This window comes from Myxine glutinosa, chromosome 1, assembly GCF_964187855.1.
Source record: "Myxine glutinosa chromosome 1, kmMyxGlut1.1, whole genome shotgun sequence".
Classification (NCBI taxonomy): Eukaryota; Metazoa; Chordata; class Myxini; order Myxiniformes; family Myxinidae; genus Myxine; species Myxine glutinosa.
The window spans coordinates 13,924,692-13,946,082 of record NC_136261.1 but is presented as its reverse complement, the minus strand read 5'-3'; the positions used below and the strand labels follow the sequence as shown (position 1 = coordinate 13,946,082).

The window sequence follows — 21,391 nt, the reverse complement described above, 5'->3', positions numbered from 1 at the left end:
AGAGTGGATAACCATGATGTTGGAAGAGCAGATAACCATGATGTTGGAAGTGTGGATAACCATGATGTTGGAAGAGCGGATGTCCATGATGTTGGAAGAGCGGATGTCCATGATGTTGGAAGAGCGGATAAGCATGATGTTGGAAGAGCTGATAAGCATGATGTTGGAAGAGCGGATAAGCATGCTGTTGGAAGAGTGGATAACCATGATGTTGGAAGAGCGGATATCGATGATGTTGGAAGAGCGGATGTCCCTGATGTTGGAAGAGCGGATATCCATGATGTTGGAAGAGCTGATAAGCATGATGTTGGAAGAGCGGATAAGTATGATGTTTGCATATTTAATGTCGTGCTTATCTGCTCTGCCAACATGAGTCCGTGTTATTGATGTCTGATAGGCATTGATGTCTACCTTTGCTGGTACAACGTGATAGCATTCTTCACAAAAAGAGCCATGTTACTGATGCAACCGTCCAGACATCATCGGGTTGTCGACAATAGGCATGCAAACTATTCCATGTCGTTGTGTCTTCCAGGGTGTAAATACTTTTCGTAAACACAAGATAATTCACTAAGTCTGGACATAAAATGGTTGGAAAGTTTGGCTTTCTTCTGGTTCTTACTTTATATTATTCATCAATTCATATGGGTCTGTGTTGTCTATAATCCTGTATTGTTCTAATATCGCTCCCGAGACAAATTGCCCAACGTATTGACATTCCCAAGCTTTGAGACAAGTTTGACCCTGATTATTTAATGGAACAAACAAGATGGTGGCATTTCGATTTTGAAGCCCCACCCAGAGGGACAGACAGACTGGCAGATAATATATAGATGCTAGTGGGGCACCCGTGGAAATTCCATGGGCATGGACGCGTGTGACATTTGGACATCTTGAGTTAGATGCTGCACGAAGAGTTTTACAAAATGGTTACTGGCAGCTCATCAGATCCAGAAATGATATCATCTGCACCATTTATTTACTTCACATATGTGAATACATGTGCATGCACATGGTAAATACAGTTTGTTTATAAATATTGGACTTGCACACGATTCAGCCTTAAAAACGAAAAAAGTTTTTTTCAATTGAAAACCACGATTTTCTTTCCTCTGCATTATGAAAACGTACCTTCTTTGGGTGGTGTATAAATTAATCCATACCAATGGGAAAATGAAAATATTATCTCAAAGCTTCCTTTTTTTGTTTTATCGTGGTACCGTGGGCTTCCAGCTAGTGTATCAGGTATCAGGTATCAGGTGGAACGGAATGATATCGGGTAGAACAAATGTTACAAACAAACAGACGAACCAATGTATTATTATTTCGGTAAATGTATAGAGTACTGTTTAATACCAAAACAATTATATTTATTTTTAAAAAACAAAAAACATTTGGGAGCAATCGAGGCAGCGGTCTGTTGCCTTATACACAGCCCGGTTCTTCTCACAAGACCCGCTCCTCACAATTAGTCTACAGTTTCCTCTACTTGTGCAGTGGTGCTTCCATTTTGTTGTCATGCCACTGTTTTATTTTTAACCCATTTGTCTGTTTATTCTTTACCCTGTCTTTTTGATATTCATTGAGCTCTGATATTGATTTATTTAAAGGGGATTGGCTAATAAAATTGCTCCTTGTAACAATGTGGTGCGCTATCATGAGCGTTCCTTCCAATGTGACCACACAAGCTCAGACTTTTTCATTTTAAGAACGAATTGTTTTGCATACAAAAAACACCTGAACAGCTGTTTATAATTTCAACGTGAACTTCTCTTTCTGTTTTACAGATTTGCTACACAATGTTAAGGACGAACCTGAAGCTTTGGGGCCTGCAGATGCAAAAGGCAAGCGGCTTTGTGTACATAATTATTATTTTTTGCTAAGTTGAGTTGGAGAGACGTGCGAGTGAACAAAAACTCCTTTTTGAATGTTAGAGGCTTGTTGGAGAGCAAGTGTTAAAACGGCTTATTTATTTTTTCCTATTTTTTTGTGTTGAATATTTTGTTGTTACAAAATCCAAAGTTTTTTTTTTAGAATAATAAGTTTTTGGAAGGATAAGCACACAAAGCGACACACCGGCCAAACACTCATGATCCTCCACAGGTTATTACATCTTCTTTTTTTAATGCTTTATTCACATTTTCACTACAATATTCACAACTGTCACATTATCTACTCCACTGAACATTTAAAAATCAACAATGAACCTCACCAAGTATTATAAAGTCCAATTTAAAAAAACAATCCATAATAGTGTGTATACATCAACTAACATTGCACAGAACACAATACATCACTGACAGTCACTAGTAAATAATTTGCGCCACTTGTTCTTGTAATTTGTTTTGAATTATTTTGTTGTTTTTATTTGCGTTTTTGTTGCAAACACACGCCTGGTTAAAGCTGTTGAGTGGTTTTAAGTGTTTATGTCTCCATTGCGTGTGATTGTAATTAGCACATTTGGCATGTTCACAATGTATATGATGAAGTGTTCAGGTGAGTGTCATATCCTATAACACCTTTGATTACCTGCCCTGGTGTCATAAGGTCTTCATTCACACGTTCAATAATGTGCTGATATGAGGGATGGTGGGGAGAAGGAGGGTTCCAGGAGAGCTAGACGGTATAGGTTGGGGAGGAGGGACCTGAAGAATATCTTCATCTTATTGAGTTCCTGATTCATTGGTCATCCAGTCTCATCGGCTGGGACCTTCACATCATTAAGGTTTGGACAGTTTAATCCTCCCCCTAACTCCTCTAACGGCAGGTGCACAGAGTTGTGTCCGAAGGTCATTTGGCCAGAAGCATGATGGGGATGAGAGTGAGTTAGAGAAGAGGTCTTGAGGTTGAACGATCTGAATATTTCCTTCAACTTGCTTATTTAGATTTTGCTTATGGAAATAAAAACAGGATGTGCTGATTGAATTTATAATTTTTTCAGATCTGATCCGCATTGTAAAGGTTGATCCTGAAGAATTGGACGCCCCGGATCATAAAGGTGAGGAATGAGGTGATTTTCCGAACTTATTAGCAACGTCATTTGCATAGTTATCAACAATTGAAAAGGATTGCTCATCCTATTGTCGGATAAGTGAAGATGATCTTGTGGAGGATGAACTATCAGGGCAAATTTCAGTTTGGAAGAAAACACACACAATCCAAAAAATTAAATTCACATCTACATGGAATAAGTGAACTACAGTACTTGCATCCACACCTCTTAAATCTAGTTAATTACCGACCTCAACCAGAGAAGGTCATTGATAAACCAATTGGTGTGGCCGAAGAGGCTGCCCCAGCCACTGCCATTCCACAACTATAAAACAAAACACCACACACGAAAAGGTGATTCATCCAAACCTCCACCTTCTTCCCATCTCATATGTTGATCTCATAGTAAGGACAGCATAGTTTATGGTCACCAGCTCATCCATTTTTCCACACATAAACATATTTTTATTTTAAAAATTTACAGCACTTTTGTGGTGCTTTTCCCCATTAAACATTTGTGGGAAGTTGGAAGTGTGCAATATAGGTAAATAATAATTCACATTTCTGTGAAACTCAATTTAACATCACAGTTACCTTTAAGTATGAATTAGGAATTTGAAAAGTTTTATTTTGCCCTCACATATTATATTATCATGTGCCGGAAATATACACTTACCATGAATAAAATATGCAGGAAACAGTTTATAACAGCAACCAAGGGCTTATCTGCATTTAGGGTTTTTGTTTTAGTAGTATCGCATGCTCTCAGTATGTCATACGCAGAAACAAACAAGAAAGAGCAATCAGAGATTGCAAACCCTCGCAAGGATGGCTGGCGGACTTCCTCTCTCGTCGTTGTCAACGTGTGGCCCTGAATAGGTTTCTCTCATCTCCTCTTCCTGTTCAGGCTGCAGTTCCCCAAGGCAGTGTTCTGGGCCCTGTGCTTTTTCTGGTCTTCATCAATGATCTCTCTGACTCTCTTGAAAATCCTCTCTATCTCTTTGCTGATGACTCCACTCTCTGCCGCTCCATTCCTCATCCCTCAGATCGGCAGTCTGCAGCCTCCTCACTCTCTGCAGACCTGGACAAAATCACAGACTGGGCAAACAAGTGGAACATGTCTTTCAATCCTGACAAATCTCACACTCTTACGATGTCTCTCCGAAAAGACCGACTGGACAACCCTCCCATCCACTTTCTGAATAATCCTCTCCAAGAAGTTCTGTCACTCAAGCTTTTGGGTCTCACTATCTGCCATGATCTTTCCTGGGAAAACCAATTTTCCAAACTGGCCTCCAAAGCCAGTCGCCGACTGGGCATCCTCCGTCATGCGAAGTCCTTCCTTGGCACACCTGAGCTCCTCACCACATACAAGGCTTTCATCCGCAGTTCAATGGAGTACTGCTCTCCCCTCTGGGCTGGTGCTCCTGCCTAACACCTAGCTCGTCTTCACGCTGTTGAAACCAAAGCGTTCAGAATCATTGGAATCTCCCGCGATGACGCTATCTCCGAGGGCCTTTCACTTACTCACCGCAGGCAGGTTGGTGGTCTTTCCGTCTTCTACCGACTCCTCTCCGGCCTTGCTACCCCAGCTCTCTCTGGGCTCTGTCCCCCAAATATTCCTGCAGGTCGCACAAGATCTGCCTGCAACCCTCTTATGGTTAAACTGCCAAAATCAAGACTCCCTGCTCACCTTCACTCCTTCATTCCTCTTTTCTCCCGCCTCTGGAACAAACTCCCTCACTCTCTTCAATCCCACTCCTCCCTCCAGGTCTTTAAAACGGCTGTTCACCACCATGTCTTATCTTCCCCAATCCAAAACCTTGATCTTTTCTACCCCTGCTAATTTCACCCCAAATCCACTTTTTTGAGGTGACTTTTGTCTTCTTTCCTGGAAGTCCTTGGTGTCCTTGCGTTTTATACCTATCCTGCCTCCCCCCAGGCCCTCTGCCTCCCACACATCTCCCGATGTCCCTGCCCTCAAATGTTGTGTTTGTGTGCTTCCGCCCCTTCTCTCCCCATCTTGTCGACCGCTCCCATTTTTATATACTTTGTTTACTTGTTTGTTTGATTTGTTTGTTTGATAAATGTTAGCTCTTTCACGAGCCTCGACTCTGTACGTATAAAAAAAAGAAATAAAAAAAGGATGTATTTTCAGTGGATTCTAAGGCTTTTATGTTAAAACAAATATGGCGGCCGAACCACGTGACCGATGATGTCATCTTCTTTTTTTTTTTCTAAACTAATTTATTCCTAGATTATCCTCAATAAATTTCATCTTGATCGGATGAAGTTTTGTACTTGTCGAATTATGACGTCATAATGGAATTTGAGTACCAGTTCACTGGTAAATAATTCCCTGTTTGTCATTAAAGGCGGCAAAAAGGGTTGGCGTCAGGAAGGGCATCCGGCCGTAAAACATTGCTTCAAAAAGGGGACCGAAAAACAACAACAACCACGGTTCCCCAAAAAGGCCAACCTCCGCTTTGCGGGGAAAAATGGCCTCTAAAGGTGGTTATTTTTTTTTTATAATGGAGGCATGTATGACATCATCATTAACATATTTTATTCCCCATGGAGAGTTCTTTACAATGAGGCATGTCTCCAATTTTTCTATTCAGCGCTTTCGGAGATATAGACGTGCAAAGTTTTTCGATTTTTCCAAGATGGCGGCCGAACTACGTGACCTATGACGTCATAATTATCATTAAAATTCTACAGGTGGAGTTTTTATTTTTGTTTTTTTGTATACAGAATCGAGGCTCGTGAAAGAGCTAACATTTATTTCACAAACAAATCAAACGGACAAACAAAATATATAAAAGGAGGGAGCGGAAGACAAGATGGGGAGAGAAGGGGAAGCACACAAACACAACATTTGAGAGCAGGGACATCGGGAGATGTGTGGAAGGGAGAGGGCTTGGGGGGGAGGAGGCGTGGGAAGGGTGGGGGGGGTGGGAGAAGTATAAAACACAAGGACACCAAGGACTTCCAAGACAGAAGTTGGTATTTCAAAAAAGTGGATTTGGGGTGAAATTAGCGGGGGTATAAAAGATCAAGGTTTTGAATGGGTGAAGATAAGAGATGGTGGTGAACAGCTGTTTTAAAGACCTGGAGGGAGGAGTGGGATTGAAGAGAGTGAGGGAGTTTGTTCCAGAGGCAGGAGAAAAGAGGAATGAAGGAGTGAAGGTGAGCAGAGAGTCTTGATTTTGGCAGTTTAACCATAAGAGGGTTGCAGGCAGATCTTGTGCGACCTGTAGGAATATTTGGGGGACAAAGCCCCGAGAGAGCTGGGGGGGGGGGGCAAGGCCGGAGAGGAGTCGGTAGAAGACGGAAAGACCACCAACCTGCCTGCGGTGAGTGAGTGAAAGGCCCTTGGAGTTAGCTTCATCGCGGGAGATTCCAATGATTCTGAACGCTTTGGTTTCAACAGCGTAAAGACGAGCTAGGTGTGCGGCAGGCGCACCAGCCCAGAGGGGAGAGCAGTATTCCATAGAGCTGCGGATGAAAGCCTTGTATGTGGTGAGGAGCTCAGGTGTGCCAAGGAAGGACTTCGCACGACGGAGGATGCCCAGTCGGCGACTGGCTTTGGAGGCCAGATTTGAAATGTGGTTTTCCCAGGAAAGATCATGGCAGATAGTGAGACCCAAAAGCTTGAGTGACAGACCTTCTTGGAGAGGATTATTCCGAAAGTGGATGGGAGGGTTGTCCAGTCGGTCTTTTCGGAGAGACATCGTAAGAGTGTGACATTTGTCAGGATTGAAAGACATGTTCCAATTGTTTGCCCAGTCTGTGATTTTGTCCAGGTCTGCAGAGAGTGAGGAGGCTGGAGACTGCCGATCTGTGGGATGAGGAATGGAGCGACAGAGAGTAGAGTCATCAGCAAAGAGATAGAGAGGATTTTCAAGAGAGTCAGAGAGATCATTGATGAAGACCAGAAAAAGCACAGGGCCCAGAACCCTGCCTTGGGGAACTCCAGCCTGAACAGGAAGAGGAGATGAGAGAAACCCATTCAGGGCCACACGTTGCACCTATGGTGAAAATTTCCTGTCAATCGGACAAACGGTTGCAGAGAAAATCATGTTTATTCTGTGCGGACAAACAAACAGACAGACAAACGGACTCAAATGCAATACCCTCTCCTCAGGCGAGGGTAACAAGGAGTAGTGTTCATACAGAAGTCTTCGGTTGTTTATTACCAAGAAGCTCAGAAAATCTCCGAATGGCCCCGTGAGAGTCTCCCAAAGACTCCGCGAAACACGTTAATCCTCTTTAACGAATAGCGCTTGTATGCAGATAGAGAAACAGAATGGGCCTCATCACACAGATGGCCTCGTGTTTCAGTGTGAACCTCGCAATGCAGTAATAGCTTTGCAACACGATTTGAGATTTGCAGTGCTGTAAGCTTTATACTTCGCAGAGAGCCACAGGTCTGTCACCGAGCCAGTGGAAGCACTCAAGAGAAGAAGCAAACATCCACCAATAGCTCTGACCAGGAAATCCACCTGATTCGCTCCGCCCAAAGGATGAAGGGATTTCATTATTTAACCCAGTAACCATTAAAACGCCCACAAATCCACCTCTTTGAATCCCCAGCTTCTTTCCTGGCGTTCCTAGAAGTGTTCATTTGCTTTATACCGTGTACCCCACCCTCCTCCCCCAGCCCTCCCCCTTCCACAGATCTACCGGCGTACCTGTTCTCTTCTGTTGTGCTTGTGTGCTTCCCTCTCTCCCCCTCTTGCCTCCTGCTCCCTTCATTGCATGTTTTGTGTGTCTGTGCATGTTTTTCATGTTCAATGTTCAATGGGAATACAATGACCGAGACAGAATTCTCCGAGAGCAAGAAGAACCTGGCTGGACGTCTTGTGTGTTTACTCTAAAGTGAATTTGTACCAGCAAGTGTTTATTAAAATTGTTCACAAGAAAGTGGTATTCTCTGTCTCAGTACATCTCGTAGAGTATAGATACAACAACAACAACAACAACAACATGCATTTTAAGGCCATGTTCCCTGCTAGAGCGGGGGTTAGCCTTGCGGTCCCCATGACAATCTTCTCCATTTTGCCCTATTTTCTGCATCTCTCCTTGTTAACCCCCTTGCCCGCATTTCTTCTTCCACCATCTTTAGCCAAGTCTTTCTCGGTCTTCCCCGTCCTCTACTTCCTTCTACATTAACTTCCATCACTCTTCTCAACCAGTCACTTTCATCCTTCCTCAATACATGACCAAACCATTTCAACCTGTTCCTCTTCACAGCATCAATCACAGGCAATATTCCCATCATCTTTCGCAATTCATCATTTGTCTTCCTCTCTCTCAACGATACTCCGCACATCCATCGAACCATTCGCATTTCCACCCTTTCCAGCCTTCGTTGCTGCTCTACGTTCATTACCCATGTCTCGCTCCCATAAATCATAACACTTCTCACACATGCAGCATACACCTTTCCCTTCAGCTTCAGCGACACTCTCCTCCTCATCAGCACGCCACTCAGTTCCCGAAACTTCTTCCATGCACATCTCACTCGAGCAACCGTTGCCGAGTCTGATCCACCTTCTCCATTCAGCATGTCTCCGAGGTAGCAAAATGTTTTCACACCTTCCAGCTTCACGCCGTCTCCAAGATCCAACTCAACATTTCCTCCATCTGCAGCTCCCTCTGTGCACACCTTACATTTGAATGTAGCTGCCACACTGGTTAATGACCCTCTCAGACCACTACATTTTTGATGAACCCACTCAGCACACATTGTACATTGAATGGAGTTCACTCCGACACCCTTCCTGCACACAGCACACGGCCACTTCCCAGTTCTTTCCACCTCACCACATGCTTTACCACTTGCCATCACCTTTGTCTTTCCGATATTCACCTTCAGACCTTTTGTCTCCATACATTCCTTCCACTTGTTCATCTTTTCCTTCAGTCCATCCATACTTTCCGCAATCAACACCAGATCATCTGCATACAACAACTCCCACGGTAAACCCTCCTTTACGGTCTGAGCCAGCACCTCCATCACAGCTACAAATAGTAGTGGACTTAGTACCGACCCCTGATGCACTCCCACCTTCACCTCAAACTCACCACTGTTCCCGTCCTTCGTCCTTACAGCTGTGCGTGCTCTTTTGTACATTGCCATCACTACTCTGATCAACCATTCCTCCACTCCTAACTTCCTCAATGCCCATGTCAATACTTTGCGTGGAACCCTATCGAATGCTTTCTCCAGATCAACAAACCCAAAAAACAACTTCTTCCTCTTATCCATGTACTTCTCCTGCAACTGCCTCACAATGAAAAGCGCATCTGTCGTTCCTCTTCCTGGCATAAATCCAAACTGCATTTCGTCGATCTTCACTTTCTTCCTTATCCTCCTCTCCAACACCCTTTCCAATACCTTCATTCCATGCTCCAATAACTTTATCGCTCGGTACGAGCCACACTCCAGAGGGTCACCTTTCCCCTTGTATAGAGGGACGAGGGTACTCAGTTCCCAATCCACTGGAATGCGGCCTTCTTTCACCACCAGATTACAGATCTCTGTCATTCTCTTCACACCCCAACTTCCTGCTGCCTTCAACATATCTCCCACAACTCCCGTCGGCACTCCCGCTTTTCCACTCTTCATTGCTTTTATCGCTTCCTCAACTTCCTTCTCAGTTATCTTCTCTGCCGGTCCTAAAACTGGGTTACTCTCTATATTGCCATCCCATTCATTCTCTGTATTCAACAGCATTTCCATATATCTTTTCCATCTTCCTTTAATTCCATCTGGGTCGACAACGATTTGTCCCACTTCATCCTTCAAGCAACTCACCCCCATCACATCACACCTCTCTTTCGCTATCTGCTTTGCAATCCTGAATACTGCTTTCTGACCCTCTTCCGAATCCAAGCGTTCTCCGAACATTTTCCTACATGCCTCCTGCGCCTTTGCTACCTCTTTCTTTGCAGCCTTCCTGGCTGCCTTATAACTTTCATGCTCTGCTGTTTCTGCTCCCGTACCCTTTGCCTTCTGCCACGCTTTGAACTTCTTCCTCTTCTCGTCAATCCTCTTTCCAACCTCAACATCCCACCACCATGTTTCCGAGTGCCTCGGTGGTCCTTTTGTCCATCCACATACCTCACCAACGGCTCCCAACAGACTAGCTTTCATTGACATCCAACCACTTTCAAGCTCAACCACATCATCCTCGACCCTACTCAGCCTCTCTTTTAATGCCTCCCTTACTGTCACCTCTTTCAACCTCCACACCTTCATTCTCGGTTGGTACTTCACCCGCCGAGCTCTCCTCGCACCTTTCACCCTTGTGTCGCAGACAACCAAGTGGTGCTGTGAAACAGCCTCCTCCCCCGGGATCACCTTTGTGTCCCGGAGGTGCCCCCTATCTCGCCGACGCACCATCAGGTAGTCAACGGTTGTCGTCGACCCACCTGACGTGTATGTAACAAGCTTATTGTCCTCTTTCTGGAACTGAGTATTACAAATCAACAAATCAGCTCCATCAGCAAACTCCAAAATCCTTTCACCTTCTCCATTTCTCACACCATATCCGTAACCCCCATGAACTCCCTCAAAACCATCCATACTCCTTCCCACATGTCCATTCAGGTCTCCTCCCACCACAACAACTTCCTCATCTTTCACGTTTTCCATCAGCTTCTCTATCGCACACCAGAACTTGTCCTTCTCTTCATCGCTTCGACCAACCTGCGGAGCATATCCCGAGATGACGTTCACCAAGAGCTTTCCAATCATCATTTTCACCATCATCAACCTATCACTCACTCTAGTCACACTCACCACACTGTCTACAAACTCCTCAGAAAACAGGACACCAACACCATTCACGCCCTCCGGGCACCCTTGCCACACAAACTTGTATTTCTGTCCCTGCCTACCCTTCACTATTCTCACACCACTTCCCTTCCATCTCGTCTCTTGCACACAACATATGTCCACTCTTCTTCTGACCAATACTTCCACCACTTCTCCTGATCTCCCTGTCATTGTCCCCACATTCCATGTCCCAAACCTCAGAAACCGATGTCCACTTCGGGCTGCACCCTGCCCATATGTACTTGTGATTGTCATGGTTCTCTTTTTGAGGCAATGTTTTTATGGCCGGATGCCCTTCCTGACGCCAACCCTCTTAGTCGTCTCTTACGACACGCAGGGATACGGTGTACCTATTCTGACCAGGTTACACACTGGGAAACGTTTAAAACATGTAAATTCTGGGGGGGGGGGGGGGGGGGGGGTGTCAGCATCACGGCTGTGGTTTAAACATATTCCAACAATATCCAAACAGAACGATGAAAAAACAATCCGGGAAAAGTCTCCAAGCGAGAACGTGGATTTGAGAAAGAAGGAGCAGAGGCGGAAGAAAACGAGATACAGGGGGCGGGGCACAAGCCGAGACGAGGAGGAGAGCGAACAAGCACGTGTCCGGGAGGAGAGAAAGAATCAATATATAATTATTTGTCTAGGGAGGTGAGGTGAGGGGGAGAAAACAAAATAAAAGAAACAAGCAATACAGCGAAGGAAATAACCCAAACCGACAAAACACCGACGGGGGGAGGGAAGCCCCAAGTCACCAGGCCGCGCACGAGGTACGACTCAGAAAACGATTAACTACACACAAGTTTGCACGAACCACAAACCAACACCAACTAGAAACACACAATAACACGTACACAGCAAAATAACCAGTGGAAATTTGACAAAGCCAAGAATGGGAAAACACTCAAACTTCGATGCCGTGGAGTATAGATATAGATATTCCATATCCTCATATCCTCATGGGATACCGTAGAGTATAGATATTCCAGCGTTATCAAGAACAATGCTCTTACACGAGCCTCGATTCTGTATAGTAAAAAAAACAAAACCCCATGACTGACTTTACTCAGTTTGTGGATTTTTGTACAGTAAATAATAATAAATTAATAAAAATAATTAATAATAAAATAATAAATAATAAATAAACAGGAGACGAGGTTTTTCAATCACTTGTGTTGTGTTGTGTGTTGTGTTGTGTTGTGTTGTGTTGTGTGTGTTGTGTGTATCTGTCTGTCCAGGCTATAACTTTTTTTAAACATTTGAGCTGTTGTCATCAAATGTTCACCAAATATTTATTGTGATAATAACGGAGAAGGCAAATTAATAATTTTGTCGAAGGTTCGAAGGATCAAAGGGCAACGTCACATAAAATCATCAATTTTCATCCAATTGACCTGAAATGTTAAGAATTTGCATATTTGGTCACTGAATTGGTTTACGAATCAAAAGCTGGAAGCCGATTGTTTTTTTTGTTAGGTCAAAAGGTCATGGTTGCATTGAATCATCAATGTGTGTGTTCGCCAGTTTGTACGCCGAATACCTGGAGAACGTTTAAGACAGGCAATGTTTACTGTTGAACATTTAACCCTTAAACACGGGGGAGGCTCTTTGACTGTCTGGGGGTGTATCTCAACTTTTGGTGTCGGAACACTTGTTAAAATCAATGGGAATCTAATAAAAGAGACATACAAGCAGATACTGCAGCACCATGCAATTCCTCGTGGAAATCAGATAATTGGAAGAGGATTCATTTTCCAACAACATAATGATCCAAAACACACTTCCAATATAGTGAAACAGGATATGGAGAACAAGGTTACAGCTGGTGTGCTCCATGTGTTAGAATGGCCACCCCAGAGTCCGGACATGAGTCCCATCGAGATCATATGGGATTACCTATAAATTGAGAAGAACAAGTGGAACCCAACTAACCTTACAGAACTGTGGAATGTATTACAGGATATTTGGCACAATAATCCTGTAGGAATGCCTCAGTCAGATACAGGAAGCATGGGTAAAAGAGTGATTGCATGCCCACTATGATGGAATAAGGCAAAGGGCAGACACACAAAGTATTTACTGATATGGTAAAATGACACTCTTCTTGTTACTTACTTGAGCAGTTTGTTTGACACACATTTACAAAGGCTGTTACTTTACAATACATATGACTTATCACTGATAATTTGATGAATTCACCCTGAAGTATGAATATCATTGGTAACTTCTTCTGTATTTTAGCAGTTTCCTTTCCGAAGATTGAACGGTCTAATTTGGATGCTGCAGACACCGCAGGTAAAAATTAAGTACTTGTGCTTTCCTTTTTATAATTTTTTTTAAGCCTTCTTAAGGTTCCTACTTGCTCATTTTAAGTACGCGAAACACCCGCTCCCCATGTAAGTGGCCCAGGGGTGGAGGGAGTAATGTTATTATCCTTATTGTTATTGCCGCCACCACTAAAGTTGGATGAAGGTTATGTTTTTACTCCTGTCTCTGTTTGTCTGTCTGTTTCTTTGTCTGCCAGCAGGGATATCTCAAAAAGTTGTGGGTGGATTTAGACGACATTTGGTGGACAGGTTGGGTGTGTGACAAGGACGAATTGATTAGATATTAGTGAAGATCCGGATGCAGATACTATAAGTTTTTAAGTGATTCTTCACCATCGAGAGATAGGACCAAAAATGATCTACTGTATAGTACAATATCTCAAAAATGTATGGACAGATTTGGATGAAACTTGGTGGACACATTGGGTGTGTGACAAGGAAGAATTGATTCGATAGTGGTGCAGATCCAGATCCAAAACTTTTCAAAGTGATTCTTCACCATTGAGTGACATGGTTAAAATCGATATATAACACGATATCTTAAAGTAAAGGACGGATTCGGATGAAACTTGGACATGTTGGGTGTGTTGTGACTTGGACTCTTTTCTAGAATTTAAGTAATTCTTCTACATTAAGAGTTGAGAGCCAAAAACAATTTACAATATGGCAAGATATTTAAAAAAGAATTGTGGATGGATTATGCCAAATCTTGTTGGATAAGTTGGTTAGATGACAAGAACAAGCCAATTAGATTTTGGTTCAGGTCAGCAGATCTGGCACTATCAGTGGGATACAAAACGTTAAAAAAATTGTTCTGCAATACTAATACAAATAACTGTTCTGCCTGGCAGAGCTTTGCGCTCTACCGAGTGTTGTTCTCGTTTGGAATGTTTTGTTTTTATTTTATTGGAGCAAACCTCTGTGTTTATCAGAAATGCACATTGTTTGAGAAATGTTGGACACTCGAGATATTGATGTTTTTTGCAACCCTCCAAATATTGTATGAAAGATAAATTTTGTTGAAAATCTGAATGAATATTTTTTAAACCAAATCATATTCATGTATGTGATTGTTTTTTTCCCTACCCCCATCCCGCTTCCTTCTCAGGCAGTCAAAGTAGGAATACTGAGAAGATTTCTGACACAATTGTTCCAAGCTGCAGTCTTGATGTCCAAGTCAGACTTCACGCAGAAAAGCAAGAACAGCATCCATGCAACAAGAAACCTAAACACAGCTTTAATTGCACAAGAACTGGTTACGGTGATAAGTTGAACAAGCATGGAGAAAATGCCAGGGTTGCTAAGAAGTTATTCCATACATCAAAGTTTTTGCAAGGAAAGCTGAAAAGATACATGCTGGAAAAACCCTACAAGTGCGAATTTTGCAACAAATCATTTTCAAAATTGAGTCTTTTGAAAAACCACATGCATATTCACAAAGGAGAAAATAAGCACAAGTGTACAGTTTGCAACAAGACATTCACGCAGTCGAGCCATTTGCAATCTCATTTTAGAATTCATACCGGAGAGAAGCCTTACAAGTGCACATTCTGCAACAAGACATTCGCACATTCAAGCTCTTTGCAATCTCACATTAGAACTCATACCGGAGAGAAGCCTTACGAGTGCACAATCTGCAGCAAGACATTCACACATTCAAACTCTTTGCAATCTCATAGAAGAACTCATACTGGAGAGAGGCCCTATAAGTGTACCATCTGTCAGAAGTCGTTTTCGGAATTATCTTCTTTGACATCTCACATCAAAATCCATACAGGTGAGGGACTCCACAATTGCACATTTTGTAACAAGACATTCACACATTCAAGCTGTTTGCAATCTCATATTAGGACTCATACCGGAGAGAGACCTTTCAAGTGTACAACCTGTAACAAGTCATTTTCGGAATCGTCTTCTTTGACAACACACATCAGAATCCATACAGGAGAAAGACCGTACATTTGCAGAGTTTGCAAAAAGGCATTTTCACAGTTGAGTAATTTGAAACGGCACGTTAGAATCCACACGGGAGAGAGGCCCTACAAGTGCATGTTATGCAACAAGACATTTCTGCAATCGAGCAGTTTGCAATCCCATAATAAAATTCACACCAAAGAGAGGCCTTACAAGTGCACTATCTGTGACAAGTCGTTTTCAGAATCATCTCCTTTGACATACCACATCAGAATCCATACAGGAGAAAGGCCTTACAAATGCACCGTTTGCAAAAAGGCATTTTCACATTTGTGTAACTTGAAACGGCACCTTAGAATTCACACCGGAGAGAAGCCCTACAAGTGCACGTTTTGCAACAAGACATTTCTGCGATCGAGCAATTTGCAATCTCATACTAGAATTCACACCGGAGAAAGGCCTCACAAGTGCACGATCTGTAACAAGTCGTTTTTGGAATCGTCTCATTTGACATACCACATCAGAATCCATACAGGTGAAAAGCCCTACAATTGCACAGTGTGCAAAAAGGCATTTTCACATTCAGGCGTTTTGAAACGGCACGTGAAAATTCACACCGGAGAGCGGCCTTACGAGTGCACGTTTTGCAACAAGACATTCTTACGATTGAGCTGTTTGAAATCTCATATGAGAATTCATACCAGAAAGAGGGAAAAGGAAAGGTGACACATCAACTGTTTATGGATAATGTAAAGCTCTTCGCAACAAACGACAAAATATTGTCAGAACAACAAAAACGAGTAAAATGGTACTTCAAGAACATTCAAATGGAATTTTGCTCAAGAAATGTGCCACGTGCACAGTCGTAGCTGATAAACCAACAAAAACGGAAAACACAAATATCAACCAAAGAACAGCAATACAGGAACTAGAAAACGAAGCATTATACATACCCCTCGGAGTAGAAGAGGGCCACCAAATATGTAAGAACCAAATTACTAATGAATACTTACATAGAACGAGGCTAATTCGAAACACATACCTCTCCCAAGAAACCAAATCAAAGCTATAAACCAACTACCAGTAACCAATGGTAAACTGACCACAATGGGAAATCAACATGCCCAATACAAAAACAAGTAAACTCCTCACAATCGACAAAATGTTCTGTGAAACCGGTGCATCCCGAGAATGTACCTTCCGAGACGAGGAGGAGGAGGTGGTGGCCTGATGGAGCTCGAACAAGTGCACAGAAAAACTACCGTAGGATTGGCCGATTATGTAAAAAGTTCGACAGATTTCCAAATCCAGTTTGTACAGAAATACGAAGACTCCAAGCCAGAAAATGAATCTCTAACTTACCTTGCAAAATCATTCCAAGAACAGGTGCGATTGGAAGATGCTCCATGTGAAATCTAATCGGCAATGAATACGGACGGCCCCATTGAGGGCAAATAAGACGAAGGAAAAGTATAAAATGAAATATCAACAAATATATACCAACAAATTGGGAGAATAACAAAAGAGCAGGAAGTTAAAAAAAGAAGAACTGAACAGATTGGGGAAAGACAAAAAGGCTCATTGGAGTGTCTATAAAGAGTTGAGCTTCATAAATGAGTTGAGCTGAGGTGGAGAATGAGTCATAATAAATGCCCAAGGTGAAGGGCATGACACCAATGGATTAAAAAAGATGGCAGGACTGAGTAGGTTCTGCAAGGTAGAAAGAGAACACACAAATCGCATTCCTCGGGATGTAAAGAACTCATGTCAGAACACCTGCACACACAAAGGCACAACAATATATACAGAGTAATCCATCGGCACAAACCTTCAATATCCCAATCTCAGAAATCATGGAAACACGAACCAATATCAGTCGCTGCAAATGAGAACATAGTGCCTACGTACGACCTGACCATCCCATCACGTGTGAACATAAAAAGCAAAGCATTGCAACCGGACATAATACTCAGAAAGAAATAGGAAAAAACGGCATTTCTCATCAAAGTGTCTGTCCACAACGACTTTGTTCTAAATAACGTGGAAATTAGAAAAATGACCAAGTTCTAGGATCTGAAAAATGAAGGAAAAAAAAAACTTGTAAGCTGAAAAGCGTTGACTGTGTCAGTTACTAGTTACTACAAATGAACTAAAATTGTATGCTGCCCCACAGTAATAATCCTGAAAAGACCTCTCAGAACAAAAATATGAGAACAACATAACTTCAAATATTGGTCCATGTAACGTGATCCTTCACTGAAATGGATATTGATACTTTTCATCTTCTGAAATCCGCAAATGGAGATTACAACCAACAAAAGGCCACACCATTTTATGGTTTGCAACAAAGCATTTTCACATGCAAATTTTTTCAAAGCTCATGTGATCTTTCAACCAAGAGATCAATAGTTGAAGAAGGAGAAGGAAATTGTTGGCTTTGGTGCGAGTTAGCACCCTACAAACATTTATATTGAACAGCTGGTGTGCTTCTCGGCTGAATTGGCACCAAGCCAAACGATTGCATCACTCCCAGTCGATTATTTTTTGGTTGCTATGCAACAGTAGAAGAGGCTTTCAATAAAATTTTCTTTTAAATTATTGTATGTAGATAGAGGGGCTGGCAGGGTAGCCAAGAGGGATGCACTGTCTAGCCTGCATTTGAATCTAGCCGGCACTGATCAAATTATCAATTCCTGCTATAACCTACTCAATCGACCAGCAGGCAGTGCCAGCCGGTTCGTGAAAGACTGGGGCTATATATATACATATATGTGTGTGTATATACTGATGCTCGGATGGCTTGGCATGTGACCCTCTGGCTGATGATGAAGGGAGCCTAAGTTCAAATCCTGTATACATATGTTTACCTATTGTCTTGGAATGCCCTTGTAATTCATGGAACAAAGTACACTTGCGTCCCCCAATGCTTGTGTCCTCCATGTGATGTACGAGTATGTACAAGTTATTGAGTCCTCCATGTGATATACGAGTATGTACAAGCTCCATGATGAGTCCTCCATGTTATATACGAGTATGTACAAGCTCCATGATGGGTTCTTCATGTGATATACGAGTATGTACAAGCTCCATGATGAGTCCTCCATGTGATATACGAGTATGTACAAGCTCCATGATGAGTCGTCCATGTGATATACGAGCATGTACAAGCTCCATGATGAGTCGTCCATGTGATGTACGAGTATGTACAAGCTCCATGATGAGTCCTCCATGTGATATACGAGTATGTACAAGCTCCAAGATGAGTCCTCCATGTGATATACGAGTATGTTCAAGCTCCATGATGAGTCGTCCATGTGATACACGAGTATGTACAAGCTCCATGATGAGTCCTCCATGTGATACACGAGTATGTACAAGCTCCATGAGTCCTCCATGTGATATACGAGTATGTACAAGCTCCATTATTAGTTCTTCATGTGATACACGAGTATGTACAAGCTCCATGATGAGTCCTCCATGTGATACACGAGTATGTTCAAGCTCCATGATAAATCCTGCATGTGATATACGAGTATGTACAAGCTCCATGATAAGTCCTCCATGTGATATACGAGTATGTACAACCTCCATGATAAGTCCTCCATGTGATATACGAGTATGTACAAGCTCCATGATGAGTCCTCCATGTGATATACGAGTATGTTCAAGCTCCATGATAAGTCCTCCATGTGATATACGAGTATGTACAAGCTCCATGATGATTCCTCCATGTGATATACGAGTATGTACAAGCTCCATGATAAGTCCTCCATGTGATATACGAGTATGTACAACCTCCATGATAAGTCCTCCATGTGATATACGAGTATGTACAACCTCCATGATAAGTCCTCCATGTGATATACGAGTATGTACAAGCTCCATGATGAGTCCTCCATGTGATATACGAGTATGTTCAAGCTCCATGATGATTCCTCCATGTGATATACGAGGATGTACAAGTTCCATGATGATTCCTCCATGTGATATACGAGTATGTACAAGCTCCATGATGAGTCGTCCATGTGATATACGAGTATGTTCAAGCTCCATGATGAGTCGTCCATGTGATACACGAGTATGTACAAGCTCCATGATGAGTCCTCCATGTGATATACGAGTATGTACAAGCTCCATGATGAGTCGTCCATGTGATGTACGAGTATGTACAAGCTCCATGATGAGTCCTCCATGTGATACACGAGTATGTACAAGCTCCATGATGAGTCGTCCATGTGATGCACGAGTATGTACAAGCTCCATGATGAGTCCTCCATGTGATATACGAGTATGTACAAGCTCCATGCCTTAGATTACAGTAATATAAAATAAAAAACTGGGTTTACTGCAAAGCAAAGTTTGTGACTGGGCAAGTTTTTATTTTTCAGTTCCTCCATGTTTTCACTATCAGGTAATTATCAATCGTTCAGGTTCACGTTTCGGTGGATCGTTTATGCTGCATTCTTCCAAAAAGTAAGTTCTGCCAATCAAATTAATTGTGTGTGCCAGTTCTTCAAAATATTGTTAAACGGTGAGTATTAGATGGTTGATGTACCAGGACGTCCCGTTTGTCTTTGTATGTTCAATTACCCGTTTTGGGTGACACAGTTGGTTGCTGCCTGTGCACTGCCTCTACTGTCCATTTTGTTATGATCTGTCTCGGTCTTCCCCATCCCAATCTTCACTCTACCCATGTCATGCCCTCCACCACCTTCTCTTAACTTGAGAGGCCTATTAGGCTGTTTTGGTTCACTGCTAGAGGAAAGCCTCCTCAATCATGGTCCCTCTTTTTATCCGTTTTTTTTTTATTTGTCTTTTTTGTATACAAGATCGAGGCTCGTGTAAGAGCTAACATTAATTACAAAAACAAACAGACACATAACGCTTTTCATGAAGGGAGCGGGAGACAAGATGGGGAGAGGGAGGGAAGCACAAAAGTACAACAGTAGAGAACAGGGACATCGGGAGATCTGTGGGAGGAGCCATGGGAAGGGGATGGGTGGGGGCGAAGGAGGAAGGGTTTTCTGCAATTCAGGGTCACTGTGTCCCAATTACTTTTTCAATTTTTGATTTCCATAAAATATTTGGTCTTCCACACTTTCTCGCCTCTAAGCTGTCTCGCCTGGGTTTGAATCCCGACCCAGCTATAAACTGTCAGTTTGGTGTTTCACAGGCAGGGTGATTCATCAATGTGTGTGCCATCCCTCGGATGGACGTTAAACTGGGGGTCCCGTCTGCCAGCATGGGTTGGTGGACGTTAAAGATCCCATGGTGTCCTTGGCCAAGAGTAGGTGAGTATCGCCGGCACCATGGCCAAATTCCAAATTCCTGCCCTAACTCGGCGAATGTCAGGCCTGGCCAGGCCAGTTAGTGAAAGGCTTGGGCCCAGCCTCCCCCGGCTGACCCCACAAGGTGGGATAATAGTGGCAGTTAAGGAGCCACAACTTCCGCACTTTCTTCCTGGTCCTTCAATCGGGTTACAGTTTGTAATATTTTTTTCTATTGGGTGTCCATTCTTCTTGTGATGTCGAGCCCGATCCATTCAAATAAAATTTATTGTGACCAATATGTCGTTGAATTTAGTTTTATGTGTAAACCATTGGCTTTTCAGCTTGTCTATTTGTTTTGTAATGTGAAGACAAGATCTATATCGAGTCGAAAAAAATGTTTTTCCTGGAGTCCCCTCCATGGAAGTACTTCATATTCACACTCGTATTAGTTTAGGATCCTCTTATCACAAAAAACAATGTTCCCATCTTCAAAGAGTGAGCAAAAAGCCAGAGTGATGGAGTAAATGTGAGTGACTGAAATGACCAATCACTGCTGTATTCGTCAGTACCGCAAAATTAGCCAATGCACCAAAAACAATGGCGTGCTGAATTTGCGTGGTTGTGGGAGCCAAAGGTAACATTGTGGTGCTGTGCACACACGACTCGATTGCCAGAGAGGTAGGCCACAACGCGTTTGGTACAAACAGAGTCTTTATTAAGAGCTCACATTTCAGCACTGGGTGGGCTCGAGCTTAGAGCCCGCATATATGTCCCGAGGCCACGCCTTGCCCCCGGGCGTGGCCGATAGGCGGGGCATGCATTACAGTTCCCCGCCTGGACGTTCGCGCCACCTGCTGGTGCGCTGAATTATTGTCCCTTGTGTCCGCCACACGCGCCCCCCCAGAATTCCCACGCACCTGAAGGGTGAGTTTGCGGGGAAGCCGGATGACCCGGCCGAAACGCCCCCTGGCAATGCGTGCAGGGCTGGGGGGTAGCGGGGCTGGGGGGTGCTGGGGGTCTGACCGCCGGGGGGTGGCCTC

General features: G+C 43.1%; 1 protein-coding gene across 1 annotated transcript in view; it reads left to right on the top strand.

The window, feature by feature from the left end:
• The window catches only part of LOC137421379 (uncharacterized), a 28,026-nt gene extending 10,751 nt beyond the window's left edge, over nt 1–17,275 (top strand). The window contains exons 3-6 of the mRNA XM_068107388.2: nt 1,788–1,844; nt 2,942–2,998; nt 13,085–13,135; nt 14,276–17,275. Of these exons, the coding sequence (XP_067963489.2) occupies nt 1,788–1,844; nt 2,942–2,998; nt 13,085–13,135; nt 14,276–15,807 (1,697 nt within the window). The 3' untranslated portion in view covers nt 15,808–17,275. The remainder of the gene's footprint in view (nt 1–1,787; nt 1,845–2,941; nt 2,999–13,084; nt 13,136–14,275) is intronic.
• Nucleotides 17,276–21,391: the final 4,116 nt, after the last annotated feature.